The sequence below is a fragment of the Carassius auratus genome, unplaced genomic scaffold (genome assembly GCF_003368295.1).
Source record: "Carassius auratus strain Wakin unplaced genomic scaffold, ASM336829v1 scaf_tig00214183_4049273_7079891, whole genome shotgun sequence".
NCBI lineage: Eukaryota > Metazoa > Chordata > Actinopteri > Cypriniformes > Cyprinidae > Carassius > Carassius auratus.
The window spans coordinates 2,660,278-2,683,437 of NW_020527547.1; the positions used below are offsets into that span (position 1 = coordinate 2,660,278).

A 23,160-nucleotide genomic window follows, 5' to 3' on the forward strand; every position below is an offset into this window, starting at 1 on the left:
TTTTAAAAACCACAGATTAAAAAAAGAGTCTATACGTTTTTGTTTTTTTTGCTTTCAGTTTATTGAGCTGAATTGTTTTAAAGTGATTTTATTGTCTTCAATATGCATCACAATAATTTACCTGCTGATGGATAAACATCCATTGATACACACAGGTTAGTAAGGTCTCTAAATTTCAGCAAAACACACACTCTCTCTCTCTCTCTCTCTCTCTCTCTCTCTCTCTCTCACTCACTCACTCTTTCTCTCTCTCACTCATATATTACATTTCTTCATGAGACATAAAGCATACACTGAAGAATATCAGGATTGGCGGGAAACTGTTGATGTCACAGTGATAGTTTTCAATGAGATTTTTGTGCTCTCGTCAGTACAGCAAAATCTGACCACCATGAAAGAAGAGTGTCATAAGCACAGCATGACATGGCACTAAAATTCCACAACCCATGACAGAAATACATTCGTAATGCCTCATATTCGTGAAAGGTCGATGGGAAAAATACATTCCAATAAATGTTGACAAACCTTCATAACCCTTTTAGGTTAACAATTTGACAGTAGTCTAACATATTCAACATTCAATATTCACTCGATTTTCAATCCTAACAAAATCCCTTCTACAAAATGTTCAGTTCCTTCATTGTTTTGTTCCAGCATTCAATCACAGTGTGTGGTTCTAGTATTTTACAGTGGTCTGACTCTCATGAAACATATTGTAGTATAAACATGGTCTCGAAGGTGTTTTTAAACCAGTGCAATAAACGCATTGTGATGTCATCATTTTCTGTTGCACTCTTCAGTGATTGTACATGTCATAAATATGTAACATATTCATAATAACATTCCAAAGGAAGTGCAACAAAAAAGTCACTCTGTACATTTTCCAAGTTAAGTAAATGATTAATATTAATTATTTGAATAATTTCTGTTGAAAAAAGTTGTGCTCTGGTAAACAAATCCCTATTCTGTACAGAGTTTAAGCTTTGGTGACAAATGTTTTCAGATGAAATTCATGCTGTTCGCATTGTTTGGATTTCATTACTCATTCAGGTTTAGAACTACTTTTAATAGAGCTGTTCAGTCATGATGTCAGTTCCTAGTCTGTGGTAAACATTTATTTGAAAAGAATTTCAACAAAATACACTACGGTTCAAAAGTTAGGGGTGAGTAAGATTTTTAGGGAAAGAATTTAATACTTTTATTCAGCAAATATATATTGAATTCCCCAGAAGTAAGGACATAATGTTACAAAAGATTCTATTTCAAATAAATGCTGTTCTTTTACACTTTCTATTCATCAAACAATCTTGAAAATTCTGATTTCTAAAGGATCATGACACACATTTTAAAATATATTCAAATAGAAAACAAATCATATTTTTCAATATTTGTTTTTGCTCTGTGTTTTTCAAATGATCAAATGCAGCCTTGTTGTGCAGATGAGTTTTCTTTCAAAATGATTAAAAAGTCTTACCAACCCCAAACTTTTGAAAACTAGTTTATGCAGCTAACAAGTTACCACAACTTGGGACTGAGCATTCACATTCCTCTTTTGTACTTATTAAGTACTCACTTATTATCACTGTGTTAGCAACTTAAAAAAAAAATACATTATTCACATTTGAGGTATGACTGTGTATAATCTATGTTGTATAGCAAATTGAGGTCAACCTCACATTTTCCTTTACTCATAAACCAAAAACCAATATTCAAAAAAATGCATAGGAAATGCTAATTCTCTTCCTGGTATAAGAACTACAAAACAAAGCTTTATTCTTGAATCATTGTGTCGGAGGTCTTTTATTCTGGAATAATTTCCTGAATAAACTGTCATTTAATTTCTGAAGGTTTCCAGTCCGGCTCTGTACTGCCTCCTTTCATAGCAATGTAAAAAAACAACAACAACATGTACCTGAAATTGTAGAAGATGAAAACAAGTCAAGTTTTGAACCATGTAATAATTTAACCCCCCTCCCCCCACCCCACCCAAGGGCTTCAGGATTTTGACTGACGGACGTCCTTCCACTCCATCTTGGTGCTTTGTAAAGCCTGTGTTTTCTTCTCATCTACCTGCACATAATCGACCCTGTACTCGTCTGCCAGCAGCGGTTTCTGAAAACATCAATAACACAATTCCAACAATCAAAACACTAATCAACATGGCAGAAATGTAACACCCCAGCAGGCAGATTTCGAGTAACTGGGACAGGAAATGCTGAGTCACTGTTTTATGAACATTTTATAAAGCCACAGAAAAGATTACTTCGAGAGATAGCAGTACCCACTAAAACCCCACAAACACTCTCCAAATGTCTGTCAGATGCATGTAAGATATAATTCCTACCACTGACCTTCTGGACAGGTGAGGGGGAGGCCGAGTTGAAGTCAAGTGACAAGTAATCCAGCTGAGAACGCCTCATCCAGGGGGCAGAATCACAAGCTGGGAACATCTGCCGAGAATCCTGAACGAAGGAAAACACCAATGCTGCATTTATTTATAAACAAATTAAGTAAGCAGCATTGTGAAATATTGCAATTATTATAAAGAAATGTTTTCTAATTTAATATATTTTAGAAAATGTAATTTATTCCTGTAATGGCAAAAGTGAATTTCCAGCAGTCTTCTGTGTCGCAGAAATCATTCAAAAAATGTTATTTGTCGCTCAGGGAACATTTATTGTTACGGAGTGTCTATTTACACTTTGTACAAATAGCCTGCCTTGTTGGCTGAAGCTATTTACACAAACTCCACCCACCAACGTGTGATTCGGTGATATGTCTGATTCGATGATGACTCTGGTGGCGCAGATGGTAAAACGTGACATGTTCACTTTGACACGATCGACCTTTCGAGTTTGAATCCGCCGTTTGGCGAACAATTTCCTCCCTTTTCAAATTTCAAATCAAATCAGAAAAGCTATAATTTTTCAATGAAAATGAAGAATATAATTTAAAAGTTTAAAACAATGTATTGGGTAGGATTAGGATAGGTTCAAGGAGGGCTTTATTGTCCCAATAAGGTGGCATTCATTTAATAATTTGAATTAAAATTACAATTTACACTCAATAAGTTAATATTGTATACTGTTTTACAATGTACTACAATACTGAGGTGCAGAAAACTGCCACTATTTGCAATAAGTAGTAAAATTTTAACATAGTGTAAATACAATCTATAGCTATTTGCGCTTAGCGTAAATAGCATATCACAAAAAAATGCTGCTATTTGCACTTAGAGTAAAAAGCATCTATCACTAAGCAAAGATGCAATTTTCACTTAGTGTAAATAGCATCTAATTGCCACTGCCTTATTGTTATTATCATTGTTAAACAATGCAGATTGATATTTTTGTGGATTATCTGATGAATAAAAAGTACAACACAACAGCATTTATCTTTTGTAACATAAATGTCTTTACTGTCACTTTTGATCAACTTAATACATCTATGGTGTATAAAAGTGTTAATTTCTTTAAAAAATTTTCTTTGTTATTTAGAGATTTGCTGTTGCTGTTGTTTGCCTTGTTTTATCATTTTTCTCCCTCTGTTGCCCTCTTGCTCTAATTTCAAAGAGAAACAGAGCTAAAAATGATTAATGTTATAACAGGAAGTCATGTTACCGTTGGCGTGATGCTCCCTTCCTGTTCGAAGCCGTTTATGCCCCATCCCCGCCGCCTGTCCAAAGGAGCAAACTGAAGTGATGTGCTAGAGACAAAACAAACCAACACAAAACACATTCATGTTCAAATACAGCTATATAAAAGCAAAACGATAGGCCTACCATACAATTATCAAACAACATAAAAATCAGTGTGGTATTCATAACCATCACAAACATGTCAATGAGAAGACAATTGTGCACAGGGGGTTGTGAAGGCAGGAAATAAAGATCAGGTGACCTGAGGAAGAGCAGTGTCAAGACAGACACAATATCTTCGCTGTAGATGCAGGATACAGATGGAAGTGGTTGAGAAGAATAACAGAATTGTAGGGGATCAGTTTTGAGTAATTGTTGGGTCTTTAAATATGAGTTTATCATAATGCTCACCAGGGTTCTGTCATGGTGCGTGCGAGGGGAGCGTGAAATGGACATTCAGAAATTGTGGACAGACCTCGTAGGTCTAGTGGTGGCGGTCGAGCTGTGGAAGCAAACACAAAGCAGAGAACTCAGTGACTCCTTATCTTTTTCTCTTTTGCACACAACATGCAAACACACTTTCACTTTTAATGAGGCATTTCCTTTGTGTGGAGGTGCATGACCCGTAGGAACCCTGCGCCTCCACTCAAGACACACTAATGTCTGAGGTTCCTGTTCTGTCTCTGACAGTATAATTCACTTCCTCTCGTCTGTATGTCTTGACAAATTCTCAGTTTAAAGATAATTTAAATGTAAATGTCACAAAGAACCTCTTAAAGAAGCATGCACCTATTTAGAATCAAATGATTTCTCGGAATGCCTGAGAGGTACTGTAATGATGACTGTCTTATATTTATATCATCCCTGATAGTCTATTTGACGTCTGCATTTACATCTGCAAGATACATTTTTTACAGTGTTTGCTCATCTGAAATAAGTCTATGGGACGTTTCCCATCGGATGTCAAATTTAGAAAATGTCTTTATTCTTGCGGACGTAAAGTTATGCAATACTCAATAACACGAGCAAGAGAGCTGTTTTCTACGGTGCCCGTAAGGTGACTTGTTCGGTTTACTTAGTTTTGTTGTGGCCACGAGATATTAATTTGTAGGAAAGCCATATTAACTCGTGGGAACGTCATATTATGTCGTGGCCACAAGATCATTTTGTTGAGGTAACGACATCCTTATTATCACGTTCCCATTAGTTAATATTTCGTGGCCACGACAAAACTAAGTAAACCAGTCGCTTGAACGAATCAGTTGAATCGGACTGAATGACTTTTACTGACTTGCCGCCGCCACCTCATGGTAGTTTCATATTTAGAGTATCAGTTTAATTTAAAAAAAGTATATCACGTGTATTTTTCTTTTCTAAATAAAAAAAAGCCTATTAATGTCCATTTAAAACCCATTAATCTCATAGCATTATTTGGTCCATGCCACCTCTGAACAATCTGTATAAATACACCTTAATGTCACTTGAGATGCAGCTTCTAAAAACGTTATGGGTCAATTTGAAGACTTGAACGTTTACAGGTAGCTAATACAAATTTTTAATAGAAATATGTATTTCTAGGGCTTTTGTTGTAATCTCTATTCACATTAATTACTTTGGCCTATTATTTTTTTTACTATTCTTTCTCACAGCACATGTGTGCCGGTAACGCCAGTAGGTAATGTCACATTTCCAGTTATTTCAACAGAAATCCAGCCAGTATATATATATATATATATTGTGACGAGTCAGCTGCCTCCTCCCTGATTATCACCGGCACCCCGTCCTAAATCGCCGCCCTTCACCAGGCTCCCGACTGGAGTGGGTGTGTGAGAGGAGGGGCGCTGGACGAGTCAGGGCTGGCGGCGTGTGATGGGGCACACCTGAAGGAAGTGGAGCCTCATTACCGCCGCTGTTTAAAAGCCCAACGCGCCTCTCCTCAGGAGACCGGTCTCTTCCCCGTGCATGCACACTGGTGTCCTCGTGGGTCCAGGAAGGGTGCGTTGAGGGACTCCCGCGCCACCAAGACGTGAGCTGCCGGACCCGCGATCCGGATGGGAACCGCACCCGTATACACGGCCGACGGGCCAGGATGCCGGGCCGTCCATCCCCTACCAGCGCCGCGGCCAACGAGAGAGACGCGGCCGCTAGGAGAAGCCGCCGCCCCTCGCGCCCCGGACCAAGGAGGGGAGCGCGTGCGGCCGCCGGACTCCGCCCCTTGCCTGGACCCTTCCTTGATGAACACTGCCCGACCTACACGAATCCCGCAGCACAACGAGGACACCAGATTCCCTGTTATTTTGGACACTTTCCCCCTTTGGCCACTTTTATTCCCTTTGTTTTATGATTTCTGTTAATAAAAGCCTCTCCGAGGCCTGACGCCACGCCCACTGTGTCTGTCTTGTGCTCCTCCCGTGACACTGGTGGAGAATGCGGGCAAGGCGGAGCCTAGACAGCGCAGTTGGGAAACGTCTGGTGACGTCACTCCCTCTCGCTTGCAAACGTTCGTGAGAACCCAGACTGGGACGGAGGAAAACTGGGGACAGCCTCCCAGCCACATAAGGGGTAAGTGACTTTTCCATTGTCATTTTACCCTGTGGTTGGTTGAGACTGTCACTAAAACCCGGTTTCTCTGTCCCTGTTCTGGTGCGCTGCGAGAGGGAGGACCGCCCGGAGAGGAAGCCCCGCCCACTCCGACCGTTTGGAGCCTGGTTGAGGATGGTAGCACTCCCGTGTGGGCGGCGCCCTGATGACGGGGATGTCGCTTGGGAGGGGGAATGTGACGAGTCAGCTGCCTCCTCCCTGATTATCACCGGCACCCCGTCCTAAATCGCCGCCCTTCACCAGGCTCCCGACTGGAGTGGGTGTGTGAGAGGAGGGGCGCTGGACGAGTCAGGGCTGGCGGCGTGTGATGGGGCACACCTGAAGGAAGTGGAGCCTCATTACCGCCGCTGTTTAAAAGCCCAACGCGCCTCTCCTCAGGAGACCGGTCTCTTCCCCGTGCATGCACACTGGTGTCCTCGTGGGTCCAGGAAGGGTGCGTTGAGGGACTCCCGCGCCACCAAGACGTGAGCTGCCGGACCCGCGATCCGGATGGGAACCGCACCCGTATACACGGCCGACGGGCCAGGATGCCGGGCCGTCCATCCCCTACCAGCGCCGCGGCCAACGAGAGAGACGCGGCCGCTAGGAGAAGCCGCCGCCCCTCGCGCCCCGGACCAAGGAGGGGAGCGCGTGCGGCCGCCGGACTCCGCCCCTTGCCTGGACCCTTCCTTGATGAACACTGCCCGACCTACACGAATCCCGCAGCACAACGAGGACACCAGATTCCCTGTTATTTTGGACACTTTCCCCCTTTGGCCACTTTTATTCCCTTTGTTTTATGATTTCTGTTAATAAAAGCCTCTCCGAGGCCTGACGCCACGCCCACTGTGTCTGTCTTGTGCTCCTCCCGTGACAATATATATATATATATATATATATATATATATATATATATATATATATATATATATATATATATATATATATATATGAATGTCTTTTTAATTCTTCCCTGTCACACCATGTATTCTCTACAGTATCTAGGCAAGACTGCCAATAAACATCAGTAAAACAACTCTTGAATTTAGAGCTTAAAAAAGAAATGTGGTTTCTGTTTGACACATAGATCATGATCACAAGCTTTACTGCATCTCATCTTCCTCATTCATTTCCAACATTTCGTCACTCTTCTGTACCTCTCCTCACATGGGATCATCTATATTTTCGTTTTATGACATAGCTTGCTAATATCTCCAGTGATATTCAAGTTACTGAAATTGCTTCATAGCAGCAGTTACAGCTAACACAGCACACCAATATCACATTGCTATGTTGTACAAATACCTAAAAAAACAGAATTCGGAAATAGCACCTCCTGTCTTTGAGCTAGACATCAGTCACTGGCACAATATTTTCAACATGTGGTAAAATAACATGGGACATGCAAATCTTATTTCCAATTTAAATATTTGCATCTAAAGGCAGCAGGTCAGTTACAATAAGTAATGCAAATGCTACAATAACAAAACTTTAGTCTAATTTTTTGTAATACCACATGCTTTGATTGTGAATGATACTGGTAATCCTTCCATTTTTTTAAACCCAGAAAGATTTACCCCGTCTTCTTGGTTTAAGGTTGCGGTTGACTGGAGGAGGCTCAAGGTCAGGATTGGAAGGCGAAGGCAGCTCTGGTTTGCCGTTGGTGAGTAGGGAGATGGGCAGGGTGGAGGGGCTCATGGGTATGTAGCCATCTAAAGTCACATCGGAGCAGCCGATCGGTGGGGAGGCCATGGGCACATATGAATCCTCAGAGTGGTTTTCAGTTACTGTGCTATTCAGAAATATTGGCTAGAAATAGAGATACAGAGGGAAACACAGTGACACATCTGGTTTCTGGCAGGGAATATTCAAATTGATGCATATTTATGGTGTCTGTTTAACTTTCTCCAGGCTCATTTGACTATTTTAGATTTGAATATTTCATTACCAGGTTGAGGCTTAGACGTTTGTTCCAGTTTCTTCCGGCATTGTCAAACTCTCCTGAAAACACGAAAGTACAATGTTGTGGAAAATATTATGGAAATGTTTTCATGAGAAAAGGGTGGGGGGTGGAGTAATTGATAGCACTACCCTACATTCTATTTTATGAATGAAATCCAATACTTCTTTCTTACTAATTTTTTTTGCTGTAGCATTGTCACAATTTCACATAAAATATGATGAGCATTTTCTAGCATTTTCGCTTACAACAATCATATTATTAGGTCAAGAAGTCTTTTATTATCCCCTAATCACAAGCAAAATTGCCACAAAGGCATTTCTCAAATCTTCCTCTGAACCTGGTTATAGTTGTTTGTTAAACTCTCAGCTGTTTTTTTACATACATGACATGATTTTTACATCTAATACTGATTTTAAGGTAAAAATTACCTTAGTTGACATTTAATGGTGTATTTAAAAACTTTCCCACTCCTTTGAATACTAATTTATGTAAAGACAGAACCCCACCCCACACAAAACGCCCCCTGAAACTTTTGACATTTGACTGCTTTTGTTATTTTGAAAAGTACATTTGTTAGAGATATTTGATTATATTTTTGAAACCAGCATCATCGAATTAAGTAATAGGATTTTTTTGGTGGAAATCAGCAGAATGTTTTGTGAGTGCATTGCATTCTCACCTCTCCTATAGTGGTCTATTTCTGAAAGTGACGTCCTGCGAGGGAGGAGAGCAGGTTGCATCTGATTATGGCCGGTCTCGTCATTACTATGGTGATCGGACAGGTGTGTGGGTTTGGGCGGGAGGGGAGGAGGCGTCTGTGGGTCTGATGTTCCGTAGAAGGGCCTGTCGAATCTGAAAATGTCTGATGGACGGCGTAGAGAGATGGGAGATGAGAGGCTGGACGAAAGAGAGGAGGATAGAGAAAGTGGGCCACAGGGGGCGCTGAATGGGGGCTCGGGCACCCCAGCCACAAGGAAAGGGGAGGGGGAGGAGTCAATGCGTGGGGTGGGGCTAAACACATCCTCTGTGTACTCAGACGAGCTCTGCTCAAAGGAGCGTTCAGAGTTAGAGATACTGTCACACCTAGAGAAGGACGAACACAGAGATAAGCATATAATCACAAAACAATACTGGCTAATGTCAACTAAATGTTTTTCAAAATAAAACCTGTTCAGACTCCTCTATGGAAAATATTTGTGGTTCAGAGCAAGCATATGGAAAATGTGTGGTGTGTTGTGACATAACGAAACTATTTTTTTCTCATTTAACCTTTCTTTACCAAATGAGTAATAATGATTTATAAATCACAAATTTGCCTAACAAATTTGCTTTCGTATGAAATGCCAGAGGAAGACAAAAAAATCTGAAAAAACAAAACAAAAGAGGTCTCTGAGACACGAGTCTACATGAAATAAAAATGTACCCTTTATTAGACTTTCCTGGTCCTATTGTGAATTATTTCGCTTTGGGCATTATTATAAAGAAAATAAATGATGTATTTATGTTTAGAAACACAATGATTTCTTATTCCAGCTCATGTTAATAGTAACTAAAAACTTTAGTTTTTAAACAAATAATTTTTTTTAAACAAACTATTTTTTAAACAAATAGTAAGTTTTTTGAGAAATTAACAGTTATATTCAGCATGGATGATTTGATCAAATGTGAATATACAGTATTTATAATGTTACAAAATATTTATATTTCAAATAAAAGCTGTTCTTTCTATTAATCAAAGAATCATAAAAATGTAAAAACAAACCAAAAGTTTTTTTATATATATATATATATATATATATATATATATATATATATATATATATATATATATTTAGTAGCACAACTGATTCCAACTATTATAATAATAAGAAATTATTATTGAACATATATTAGACTGATCATGTGATCATGTTTTATTGTATTTGAAAATCTTACCAACCCTAAACTTTTGAACTGTGCTAAACCTGCATAGCTGTTAATTAATCAGCTATAACCCTCCATAATATGCCTCAGTATTACAAAACTGCTACACTAATACAAAACTGCATTATGATAGCATTTTTATAAAACAATAAAGTCCCCTACTTTGCATGCAGGCTCTGAAGATTTTATTCGACTCTAATCACAATGTGTTATGCTGCAGTGACCAAGATCAAAGGATTTCACTGAAGCAAAAAGCGTGAGATATTTTCTGTTCTCATTTATTCTCTCAGTCACCTTTATTAAATCAGATTAGATGAAAAGCTGATAGTCTGGTGCTACATGGAATGAATCTAATTTCCGTATTGAGATGAATATATAATTATTATTTCTGCAGCGAGTGATCATAAGAAATGGGGTGGGCCTTGCCTGATGATGTTCTTTGTGCCAGTTTCACACTGAGAGAGGAAGAGGTAGTCAAGTGGAGGGCTGATCTCTGATTCGCTGGGCCTGTCTAGGACATCGTGGTTTTCGACGGTAACTGTGTCTTGATTGGCCACGAGAGAAACATGAGGAGATAGTGCTGGAGAGGGCTGCTGGGAAGAGGGAGTGAGATTAAGACTGTCCATTGATTCTGTCAAGAAAAGAGAGAGAGAGAGAGGAGACAGAGAGATTTGCTTTTTATGTTATAAATACATTTCATCTTATGTCAAAAAAAATAAGTGCAATAACCATACTTCAAAAATTCAGTTTCTGAAGTACATGTGCTTTTATTCCAGAAGGTGGCAGACCCAAATCACCCCCTTCCAGCCCTCACACACTTTCTTTGTCTTCCTGTGTAGACTCAACAGTGTGTTAGTAGTGCGCAGATACTTCTAAACTACTCAGATGAACGCATGAGACTCACTGGAAGCACAAGACGCCTTTATGGTTGTTTTTTTGGGTGTAATCATTTCTCTTTTTTATTGTAAGCAAAAATATTTTTGGAAGGTGGAACTGAGTTGAAATAATGCAGATAAAGGTCACTGTAGAAAGTTCTGCGCCATTTCCACGTTCATATCTATTTGTGCTTGTGAGAAAGCGATTTTGAGTGACACATCTCTCATTTTGGGAATCACTGTTGAGCAGATTAATTAAATAGGCAATTTGAAATAATCCAAATAGTTTTAATTGCACATAAACCGTGGTGTCCAGTGGTGATTCAGTGTTTGGACGTCTGATATCACACTCAACCTGCTGGTGCTTGAAAGGCTTTGTGAGTAATGCTGAGGTAATGTTGTGGGTAAACAGTCACAGATAACTGGCTTTTGATCACATTGCAGCAAGCATGTTCATCTGAAGGGGATTGTGTGGGCTCACGTAAACATTGCTTTTTTGGCAGAGCCTACTACTGGGTATCCAACCCTTGGACAACTGACAATGACTCACAACCTTTCTGCCAGAAGAGAATTCTGAGAGGCATTCTTATCATCTTATTCATTTTTAGGATTTTATTCAAATGCACAAGCCTATAATGATTTTGCACGGTAGTAGGTTTAAGATTTCTTTGAAACACTTTTATAAAGCTGCAGTGAGATGTGGTTTAATTATCATGTAGATCTATTTTAACACCTGCAGTCCGAGGTTGCTATGGTAAAGGGATTCAGGAGAACAGAGCAGTAGTTAACAGTTGTAATGGTGATGGATCAGAGGGACAGTGAAGACACAGTTAGCATGGAGGCAGATTTGAGTGAGAGACATATTGAGAAGTTATGGTAACAGGCAGAGTACACTATATAGTATGCGTCAACAGGTCATGGTGTCAGGTCAGAGTAAGAGAAGAGATATAGCAGTGTTATTTAACTTGTGGTCCTGGCAGAGATCAACATTTGAGTTTACAAAAGTTCACAGACGCCTTTGTCTAACCCGGACCCCACGCTGTTTTTATCCAGCATGTGCTCTGAGCATCTCAGGATCTGAAACGGCGGCTCTCCAGGTGTGACTACAATCTCTGATGTGTTCTTCTCTCGCCCTGCTGTCCATCTGCCTCACTGCAAAAGAGTCTGTTTGTAAAGTAAAGTGCTGAGATCTAGTTCACAGCCGGAGTCCTGCTGGGGTTCGTAATGAGGTTAGTGGCTAAGATTCTGTGTCTCAAAAACTACACTCGCTGTTTCAACAGTACATCTGATAGTCACCTCTGGCCTAGACATAAACAACATGAAGAAAGTTGATGAATTAAGTCTTTTTATCCTTGCATGTGTGTGGAGAAAAGGGCATAGACGTGCCCGTTGTTCTGTATACAGTAGCTTTATCTTTCACAATCAGCCTCTGCAAGTTTAGAGGCGTGTGCAACCGTCCAGCTTGTTGTGAATTAAACAGTAACCATGTGCATGTGTGTCTGAAACCCTCCTGGCTGCTGCATCACTCATCTTTTGTTATCTTTCCAAGTAATGTGTAACTTGTGGTTTCTCTCTCTCTTTGTGTTTGGTGTATCACATTAGCTACACTAACTGCTAACATTTTTTCCCCCATGTAACTTAAATTATATTCAAGTTTTAACAAAAACATATTTCCTTGCTGTAATTGCAGTCATGGGAGCTGGGGAGACAGATTGTGACGCTGGCTGTTTGCTGTTAGTTAAATACATGGGATGCTACGTACTTGTGAGCTGTCTGTTATGACAGACGCATGTGTGTCTGAACGCTCCTCTGTGACGCAGCTGTTGCTCTGCAGACTATTTGAAAGAGAGGAAGAGAGATGGAGGAATGGAACAGAATATTAAAATTAGACCTCGCCTAGATTACAGCGTCGTTCTCTCACGGATTTCGTCTGCATCTCTCAAGTCTCTGCATCTCTCTCTCTGGAGAAACGTCCTGTGGTTCATTATTTCCCAGTCTAGGTTTATTCATTTTAAAACTGCAGTTAGAGGAATGTAAGTATTTAGGTTAATGCAGGCATCTGATGTGGTGAGAGGGCGTTACATACAAGGGTTTTTCCTGTTTTAGCTCATCTGTAGCACTTTCCTTTCTCATAAACCTACGCACAAATACGGTATGTATTAATTAACGTCATGATTAGTGCAGCGAAAGGTTAAATAGTTTTAGTTTTAAGTATTTAAATTTTTAAGGTAGTTTTCTTTTTCATTAGACTGTACCTTATTATTACTATTTTATAATATATAAGTTTGATATTTTCCTGTAATCCAGTTTGTTAGTGCCACCTGTCACTTGCTGAGGTACAAATAATTATTACTTATCAATGATTTTTGATGAATAATGTGACATTAAAGAATAGAGTAACGACCGCTGACAATTCCGTTTTAATTTTACAGGAATGCATTACATTTTTTTTAAAATAAAATTTAAATAAAAACAGCTATTTTTAATTGTAATTATATTTTACAACATTATTGTTTTTACTGTATTTTGATCAAATAAATGCAGTCTTTGTGAGCGTAAGTTATTTAGTATGATAATAAAACATTATTATCTTTTTTTATATAATTTACTGGACAAATCTGCATTCATTCTCACATTCTCATGTAAATGAAAACTTCAAAACAAATCTTTGTGCTAATATTAATGCGCAGAGTTTTGAATAGACAAATGGGGGGAAATTAAGTCAAAGTTTCTGGAATCAGTTGTGCCCAGAAGAAAGGAGTCATGGACTGCTCATTCTTCAGAGAAATAGTACGATAATTTTGATAGCATGATGATAACGTAAAGGGAAAGCAAAATGACTGCAGGACTTTTACCCAACTATGACCCGACTGACACTATCAGAACTTTATAGAGGCTACAATTCATCAAAAAAGTCAGCTAATGAGCATGTCATTCCAAGTGGTTCAAGATTTACAAACAAAGTCAAACTTTTATAATAAACCTACTCACCTGAATTTCTGTTCAGTCCTCCAAATGTACAAATCTGTCCAATGCTCTGTACCCAGATGTTCATCTCTTCTGCCGTTTTGGCCAGCAGGTAAAAGATACGTGTGGCTGTCTTGACCACAAACAGGTGCTGGTTCTGATACTGGCGTTTAGTGGGCCGCACCTCTGCCTCGATGGTGACCTCGCATTCCTGCAGGTCGATGGTTCTGATTGGTTTCCGGGAGCTTTTGCTACGGTAATATTCCAAAACGTCAGGATCCCCGCTCATCCGACCCCTCCGCAAAACAAACCATCGCTTTCGCCATGACTGAGAGAGAAAGGGACAGAGAGCGAGAAAGAGAGGGGAACAGAACTGGATTAACAATGAAACCTCTGTGCACTCAAACAGGTTAGCAATCAAGTCAAAAAGTCTCCTTTGATCCTTTAGATCTTGTCTTGTTTTCAGACTGCAGGCCTTCACTCCTCACATGAAAGCAACATCTGCCCCCATTTAGATCTTGACACATGTTGGTTTTGATTGGTATTATTTTGAAAAGTTCATCTGTGGACATTTTTTAACTTAAATAATAATAAAAAAAAGTATTGTTGACTAAAATTATTAAAGTTGTTATCATTAATTGAATTCAAATTCAACTTAAATGAACATTTGAAATGTTGCCTAGGCAACTGTGATGAAAATAAAACCTGCATATCATTTCCCTTATTTACCCAATATAAGATTTCACACTAGTGTTGTCCATAACCAAGTGTAGCTATGGCAAGGCTAGTGTAAATGCAAGAACAAACTTACAGATAAACTTCTGTCTAAGCTGGGCAGGGTGCGGTCTGCAGTCAGATGAGTTACATGCTTACTTTCCAAGAAACACACATACATTAATCTCTCAGAGCAGAAACAGGTTGAACATATACTTGCAATACTAACAAGAAGTAAATAATCAACAATAACACACCAAGTAAATTAGTAAAAAACTTCTGGCTTTACCAGTAACTAGAAATCCAGTTTCTGCATTGTAATCAGTTCCAAAAACATGGTTATTAGATGTATTATGTTGTTATTCCATTTAACAGATATTAGTCTATTATGTCATCATGAAGTAATTCGTTTAGCTTATGAGGTAAATGCATATACTTTAGGTTATTAGGTCATTATGTCTGATCATTATACTGTGTATTATGTGTTTTTATTTGTTAAGTGCAATTAAGTGCAAGCAGTACCTGCCCCAGGTGAAATCTGTCTTTCAGATAATTCTCCTATGCATGTGACTTTCCATTTTCAATGATGTAACAGAAACTATCATAGAAACTACTGCGGGAAAGAGAATGACAGGGAACAGAGAGAAAGTAGCAAATCTTTTGTAGTCGCCAGTCAACTCATAGCTTCTCTCTTACTAAGGAAGATAATACTATAACCCAAAAAGATAAAGTAGGGGCACTATGCACTGTTTCGAGGGGGTTCACTTTATAGTATATGTTAGACAAGATAAACAGACAATAAATAAATATATTTATTTAAACTATTAAAACTATTACTTGTTACATATACATATTATCTTTGATAAACTGATCTAAGTTCTTAGGAATTGATATATAACAATAGGGTGAAATACAATTACAAAGCCAAACTGACCATCAGATGTGGCACCTAATACACAAATCAAACAAGATTGAGAAACAAACATCATATGTCATTGCCACTTATAGTCCAATTGGACTGGATCCTTCTTCAAGTGAAAGAAGAGAAAGTTCAGCATTTTTGTGTGGCACACATGCTTTCATTATAACAGCTTCGATCCTGAATGTTCTGAAACCATCAGCAACTTGTACGTTCTGTTTTGCTTCTGACATCATTCAGTTCTCTGTTGTGTCAAGTTAAAACGGCTTTTTTCACTTAGTTGCTGTTTTCTTTCTGTTACCAAGATTTCACCACAGCAGTCAGCTGTTACACAACACCTGATGGTAAAGATATCACACCGGCCTCCGAGAATCGAAATAATCGAATTAACACAGCAACAGGGGAGTGTCATTAAGATCTCTTGAGAAAACGGTTTCTCAAGAATTACTCTATTTATGTTCAATACATTCTAAAAAACAAGCTTCTTTCTTATAGCAACATTTTATAAAGACCACAGTCTCACACTTGTTTCATCAGGAAGACCCCTACTTCCTCCAATATGATCTAAACAAATGCATTATGGCTGAGAAAGCTGCAGATCTGCAGGATTTAGATCCCTCTAGCATCACAAGACAAACTCTCTTCCTCTTCTTTGAGATCCAGACTGTGCTGATCCAGATTAAACAAGAAGCCAGAAAAGACTTCTCCAATTACAAACCCGATTCCAAAAATTTGGGACACTGTACAAATTGTGGATAAAAACAGAATGCAATGATGTGGAAGTTTCAAATTTCAACTTTGTATTCAGAATACAACATAGATGACATGTCAAATGTTTAAAAATGTATAATTTTAAGGGGGAAATAAGATGATTTAGAATTTCATGGCATCAACACATCTCAAAAAATTTGGGAGAAGGCCATGTTTACCACTGTGTGGCATCCCTCTTCTTTTTAAAACCTTCTGCAAACGTCTGGGGACTGAGGAGACAAGTTGATCAAGTTTAGGAATAGGAATGTTGTCCCATTCTTGTCTAATACAGTCTTCTAGTTGCTCAACTGTCTTAGGTCTACTTTGTTGCATCATCCTCTTTATAATGTGCCAAATGTTTTCTATGGGTGAAAGATCTGGACTGCAGGCTGGCCATTTCAGTACTCGGATCCTTCTTCTACGCAGCCATGATGTTGTAATTGATACAGAATGTGGTCTGGCATTGTCATGTTGGAAAATGGAAGGTCTTCCCTGAAAGAGAGGATGTCTGGATGGGAGCATATGTTGTTCTAGAACTTAGATATACATTTCAGCACTGATGGTGCCTTTCTAGATGTGTAAGCTACCCATGCCAAACACACTCATGCAAACTCATACCATCAGAGATGCAGACTTCTGAACTGAGCACTGGTAACAACTTGGGTTGTCCTTGTCCTCATTAGTCCGGATGACATGGTGTCCCAGTTTTCCAAAAAGAACTTCAAATTTTGATTCGTCTGACCATAGAATAGTTTTCCAATTTGCCACAGTCCATTTTAAATGAGCCATGGCCCAGAGAAAATGGCCTGCGCTTCTGGACCATGTTTAGATATGGCTTCTTTTTTGACCTATAGAGTTTTAGCCGACAACAGCGAATGGCACGGTGGATTGTGTTCACTGGCAATGTTTTCTGGAAGTATTCCTGAGCCAATGTTGTAATTTCCATTACAGTATCATTCCTGTATGTGATGCAGTGCCATCCAAGGGCCCGAAGATCAGACAAATACAGTATGGTTTTCCAGCCTTGACCCTTACACAAAGAGATTGTTCCAGCTTCTCTGAATGTTTGGATGATATTATGCAATGTAGATGATGATAACTTTAAACTCTTTGCTATTTTTCTCTGAGAAACTCCTTTCTGATATTGCTCCACTATTTTTCGCCGCAGCATTGGGGGAATTGGTGATCCTCTGCCCAGCTTGACTTCTGAGAGACACTGCCACTCTGAGAGGCTCTTTTTATACCCAGTCATGTTGCCAATTGACCTAATAAGTTGCAAATTGGCCCTCCAGCTGTTCCTTTTATGTATATTTAAATTTTCCAGCCTCTTATTGCTACCTGTCCTAACTTTTTTGGAATGTGTAGCTCTCATGAAATCCAAGATGAGCCAATATTTGGCATTACATTCCAAAATGATATTCTATCTATATTCTATTGTGAATAAAATATAAGTTTATGAGATTTGTAAATTATTCCATTCCTTTTTTACTTACAATTTGTACAGTGTCCAAACTTTTTTGGAATTGGGTTTGTACTTTGGTCTTTCAGCCATCTTTTTTATCCAATATGACTCATAATACACTTACAGTACTTCCAGGAGTGTCATGTCTATTAAAATACAGGGGACTTGTGGCACCTCACATTTTTAAGACAAGAGGATTTTGAATGCAACATCAATCAATCAATCAATGGTTAATTGTAAAAGAAATAGTGAGAAATCATTCGGTTAGTATGATGGGAGTCACACTTTCCATAGATCATTTGCTTCTGAAAATCTAGTCGCTCCGAACATATATATTTTTTAAAAGCCATAAAAGTTTGATTATTAGCAATGCTGTACTGCTGCTCCTTGTTTTTAAACAGCATTGAATGTACAGTATGTCAAGAGTTAAAAACAAAACCAACAGACATTGATTAAAACAGCTATCTTTTACAATTATTTTATCTTGAGTGACTAACAAGTCTTTGTGTGTGTGAATCTCACTAAACCGCATACGTTACCCTTCCCGTGTCTGTTTTTCTACAGAATTTGTCAGAGACCACACATCATTCTGGGCATGCTCAGAACAGCACAGTCAGGTCATGGCCTTGATTTACTTCTGTCGCAAACAAAGACCCTCTCTCTATTCTTCCTTTTGGAATGGTTATATTTTCTTCCCCTTATGCATGCATGTTTTAGTCAAAGAGGGGAACTAGAGCTACATTTTCCCAGAACCCTTCACAGAAGGGAAGTCTAAAACTGGCCTAACAACATCAACACATTCATGTGTGCGTGAATGTGTTTGTATGTGTAAATGTGCACAGGTAAATTGAGTCTGTGTGAGTTTGTCTACATGTGTTTGCAGCACATATCCGTAGTTTAGTCTGTGTAGTTCTTTTTAGATGGATATGCTAAATAAATGTGAATCTAAACTAACATTTAACAATATGTTTTGTTTTCTTCCTAAGAGTAACAACAAAGAGTAAAAAGTAAATGTTTTCATTTTGCGCAAACAAGTAATGATAGTCTTGATGAAGTCTTTGTATTTATGTATGGGTCTATCCACCTTATTTGTGACGCTGGACCACAAAACCAGTCATGGTGGTACATTTTTCAAAATTGAGATTTATATTATTTATATTTATATTACATATTTTGTTTTAGGGTTAAAGGAAATGTTTTTTGTTTTTCTACAGATTTTTTTTCTTACTGTATTTTCAAAATGATGTAGTATTCAGTTAAAAACTATAAGGCTAAAATGTCATTTCTTTGTTATATTATTAAGATTATTATTTCTCAGTCAAAGCATATGAAGTTGAAATATCATATTAACTGAAATGCATGGACTGCATGGAATTTCTTTTCAATAAAATAATATTAAAAAATGTATATTTAAGCCCAAAGATCATTCGAAATAGAGAAACATTTCGAAATAGAGAACCTGTCACAGCTCCTAAAATAATACTTGTTTTTTTTTTAACCTAAAATGTTTAAAAACATTCACAGTCATGTTATTTGTGCTGTACTGTAGCTCTCAGTTTGCCTTGTTCATATATACATCTCCAATTCACAGAAAGAATAAAAGAGAAAGAAAGGAAGGAAAAAAGAAAGAAAGAGAGAGAGAGAGAGAGATCACACTGGTAGCACACAACAAACACTCCTTCCCATTGTATTATCAGATAAAGCCACAAAACCAGAGAAAGAGAGAGAGCTAAAGAGAAAGAGCGAGCGAGCGAGCAAGAGAAAGCGTTTTCTTGCTCTTCATGCAGTTCCTTAAACTATTTACTGACTTGCACAGAAGCACAAACACAGAATACAGGCACACTCGTTTACACATGTGCCACTCACTATTTGTCAGTCACCAGGTTACATTTTCTAACTAACAGCAGTCAAGCCACTTTTGCCTGTGTGGTCACTGATAGCTCAGCTCATTTCTGAATGCATGGTCACTCAACTGCCTGGCACCCTACACTTCCCATGTTTTGCAACACACCCAAATTTCACAGAAACAGAGCGAAAGAGAGAGAGGGGTGTGAGAGAGAACATGTTTGTACTGACACTTTGAACATACATCTTATGACTGGTGGTCCTCCCTTCCTCTTCTCACCCAAACAACTGAGATCTCCACTTCGATGCAGAGGACTAACTTAACGCAGTATCTCTGAGTGTCTAATCGGGTTGTAAATAGAGTAAACAGTATTCTTCTGTATATAAATCTTTTGAATAATACTGTGCACCTTGCTTTTGGAAAGGGTGTTTCATGACACCTTAATTAATTACAGGCAAAAAGAACTCAGTTATCCATTTAGCCAAACAAAGGAAGCTTAAAAGATTAGTAAACTAGTAAATGACTAGTTGACATGACATGTCAGCAGTCAGAGCAGTGCACTTAAGTTTGTCATACTATATTTCATCTAGAACTTCCATTTTGAGAGTAATTCTTGTACACACAGTTCTTATTTAAGGAAAATACATTAAATATTTGCTTTTAAAATTGAATACATCTTACCAAAGGACTATTCAAGTAAACTACCTACCAAAAAGCTAAAAGGTGATTACAAAAGGTGAACAGCTTAAAGGAAATGGTGATCAAACACAGCACCTAAAATATAAGCTCCTTAATTTATTCATATACATTTTAAATTCATTTAAATTCAAGTTATTAGGGTTATTATAGCTAACTTAAAATAAATAAAGCATCTTCATCCCTTAAAATAAACACTAACTGAATTAAAATCAAATATATAAAACTGGTTGCCGAGCCAACTTTTCTCATTTTCATTAAGCTAATTTAACTTCATGAGGAAAAATAACTAAAACTGATAAAAAATAACGAAACAATTAAATAGACATTAAGAAATGCAAAAACTATATAAAAAAAATAAAACACAACAGTATTACTAAATCTTTAACTGAAATGGAGACGAAAAAATATATAAAAATAAAAACAAATTCAAAATATAAATAAAAACTATTATATTATCTTAGTGCATTTTAAATAACAATGCTATACTTGCATGATGCTATGATATGACTTATGATTGAATTCTTAATTTTAGAATTTAACTGCTTCACACCAAGGATGATATCTCTAACCATAAAGTTTTTATAATCATTCTAATTCTATAGAATAGGGAAGTCCACACCAAAACAATAACTATAACTGCAACTATATTAATGTCCTACTGTCATTGCTGCACATGCACACCACACACAAGCTAGCACATAACATACAACCCAAATCAAACACACCTGAACCAGCGAATCAAGGTCTTACTAGATATACTTGAAACTTCAAGGCAGGTGTATTGAGGCAAGATGGAGCTAAACTCTGCAGGACACTGGCCCTCCAGGATCGAGTTTAGAGACCCCTGATTTAAACAGTAATTGTAGTATTTCATTAAACCATGTTAAAACTATTCTTTTAGTATTGTGTAATTATTTTTCATTTAATATCAGTTCTGAACATATCTGCATTATATTTCAAAACATTCTGAAATACTTTAGCCATAAATGTTGGCATGGAGAGAAGGCGGAGTGGCATTTCTTGAGAGAGGAAGCTGAAGCGGAATGATTGATTGAACGTTTGGAGTACGGAGGAGAAATTGTTGCCGCTCCACTCCGCTCACATACTCTGGTGTGGACTTTCCTATTCTTGCAGAACTAGAGCGATAAATAAAACTTTATAGTTATAGCTATGTTATAGTTATAGTCCTTGGTGTGAACGTGGCTTCATAATGACACAGAGGAACAATACCACTGGAATCACTTTCAGAACAAATTATGTTGTGCAAACAATTTAAAAAACCAGAATACACCCAACATTTACAAGCTTAAGGATTTAATAATGACAAACAACTATTGGCATAAAGATAATATCGACAGTTAACATCCATTGGTGTGGATGCTTATATTGTTATGGTTATAAATATAATTTTTGAAGTAAACAGTTCTGTATACTGTTAATAGGGATAACCATGACATACCGCTCATCCCTGTTTACAACAAAACTGAGGTCAACACATTATACAGCACCGTTTAACACAGTAAAAAGAGAAACCAGTTAAACTGTTTCAGTTTTAGACCGTTCCAGTTTTACTTTAATAGTTCCTGTTTAAAACTATTTCCTGTTTACATGTATAGAAAACATTACCACAGCAATAGAAGTAATATTAGCTTAGACACAGGTAAAATTTGTACTGTGGCTTACAGTCTGACAGATGAAAGCACAGGGTGAAATGAAAGCTGAGCACACTGAAATACTTGCACAATTAAGCACACATTAACAGATTGCAGATACATGCTAAAAGAAATGCATCTAGCAGAAGACAACAAGAACAGGTAAAGACAACAAAATATGCATGCACTCTGCCAAATAACATACAGACTGCAGTCAAATGACAAAGCACAATGCTCTGTCACTTACTGTACATACCAAATTAAACTGCAATAACAAATTATATACAAGAAATACAGAATTTGAGATGCATTCCATGACAGGGCAACTTATGGAAGAGATACAGCACAGGTTAAACTGCTTTGTCACAAAAGCACAGCACTGAATTTGACAGGCAAGAGGCAATGCAAAGCAGCACAGCCACATGCAAGAAGGCACACAAATGCTGCACAAACACAGCTGAGAATTAGCATGTGTAAAGCACCGCATAACAACAATCTAAAGTCCACAGGCAACTGAAATTAAAATGCAGCCAAGCAGAGCCTTTGGCACGGCACAGTTAAATAGTATAAAACACTGACAGTGATGGAAAGCAGCAGGGAAGGCACAAGTGTAAGCAATAGTCACAATGCTTAGTTCCACACTTAATATGTATTAAAATGCAACCATGCAGCACAGAGAAACAGCTGGGTTATAAAACACAGAGAACTGACAGTGGATCATTATACTGCAGTACCCGGTCCTCATGCAGAATGCATCACACACAGGCACACACACATGACTTTTACTCACAAATCTCTTTAGCTTCTTCTCCGGAGGGGATTTTATGAGCCATCCTGTGCACACCACATCGCCTGCGCTCATAGCTGCTGCGTCTGTGTGTGTGTGTGTGTGTGTGTGTGTCCGTTGCTGATTGCCGACTGAGAGGAAAGCAGAGAGAATCCTGTGTTCAACCCCCCCCCCCCCCCCCAAACACGGAGAGGAGGAACTCACAGCATCGACCAGGGACAGAGTGAGAGAGATTGAGCGAGAGACGGAGGAGGAACAAACAGAGGGTGGGAGGAGAGACTGTGTGTGTTTTTGTATTTGTGTGTGATCTTTGAAAAGGACATGTATGTACAAGCAAAACGTCTGTGTGTGTATTCTGGGTGGAGGAAGAAAAAAGATGTTCCTCC

General features: G+C 38.3%; 1 protein-coding gene across 5 annotated transcripts; it reads right to left on the reverse strand.

Annotated features, from left to right (window-relative positions):
- Positions 1-42: 42 nt before the first annotated feature.
- On the reverse strand, positions 43-22,958 carry LOC113091433 (GRB2-associated-binding protein 3-like). Of its 5 annotated transcripts, XM_026256958.1 has the most exons (12): positions 22,778-22,891; positions 15,182-15,272; positions 14,757-14,817; positions 13,970-14,273; positions 10,530-10,734; positions 8,860-9,263; positions 8,166-8,218; positions 7,795-8,026; positions 4,049-4,139; positions 3,621-3,705; positions 2,352-2,462; positions 43-2,112 (listed from the first exon to the last, which is right to left on the reverse strand). In XM_026256958.1, the coding sequence occupies exons 4-12, from the start codon at positions 14,232-14,234 to the stop codon at positions 1,996-1,998; spliced, it is 1,563 nt and encodes a 520-aa protein (XP_026112743.1). In that variant the 5' UTR covers positions 14,235-14,273; positions 14,757-14,817; positions 15,182-15,272; positions 22,778-22,891; the 3' UTR covers positions 43-1,995. The 5 variants fall into 5 exon arrangements, with proteins under 5 accessions (XP_026112743.1, XP_026112744.1, XP_026112746.1 ...); XM_026256959.1 differs by lacking the exon at positions 14,757-14,817; XM_026256961.1 differs by lacking the exons at positions 14,757-14,817; positions 15,182-15,272 and having other exon boundaries at positions 22,778-22,958.
- Positions 22,959-23,160: the final 202 nt, after the last annotated feature.

Bases quoted from the DNA above. Each gene is read 5' to 3' on its own strand.
- LOC113091433 (XM_026256957.1), bottom strand. From the start codon at position 14,840: ATGTATGTGTGTTTCTTGGAAAGTAAGCATGTAACTCATCTGACTGCA. The intron at 14,274-14,756 runs GTAAGTTTGTTC...TTTCTCTCTCAG, and splicing joins GCTTAGACAGAAGTTTATCT to TCATGGCGAAAGCGATGGTT. The intron at 2,463-3,620 runs GTAACATGACTT...TCCTTCGTTCAG, and splicing joins AAGGGAGCATCACGCCAACG to GATTCTCGGCAGATGTTCCC.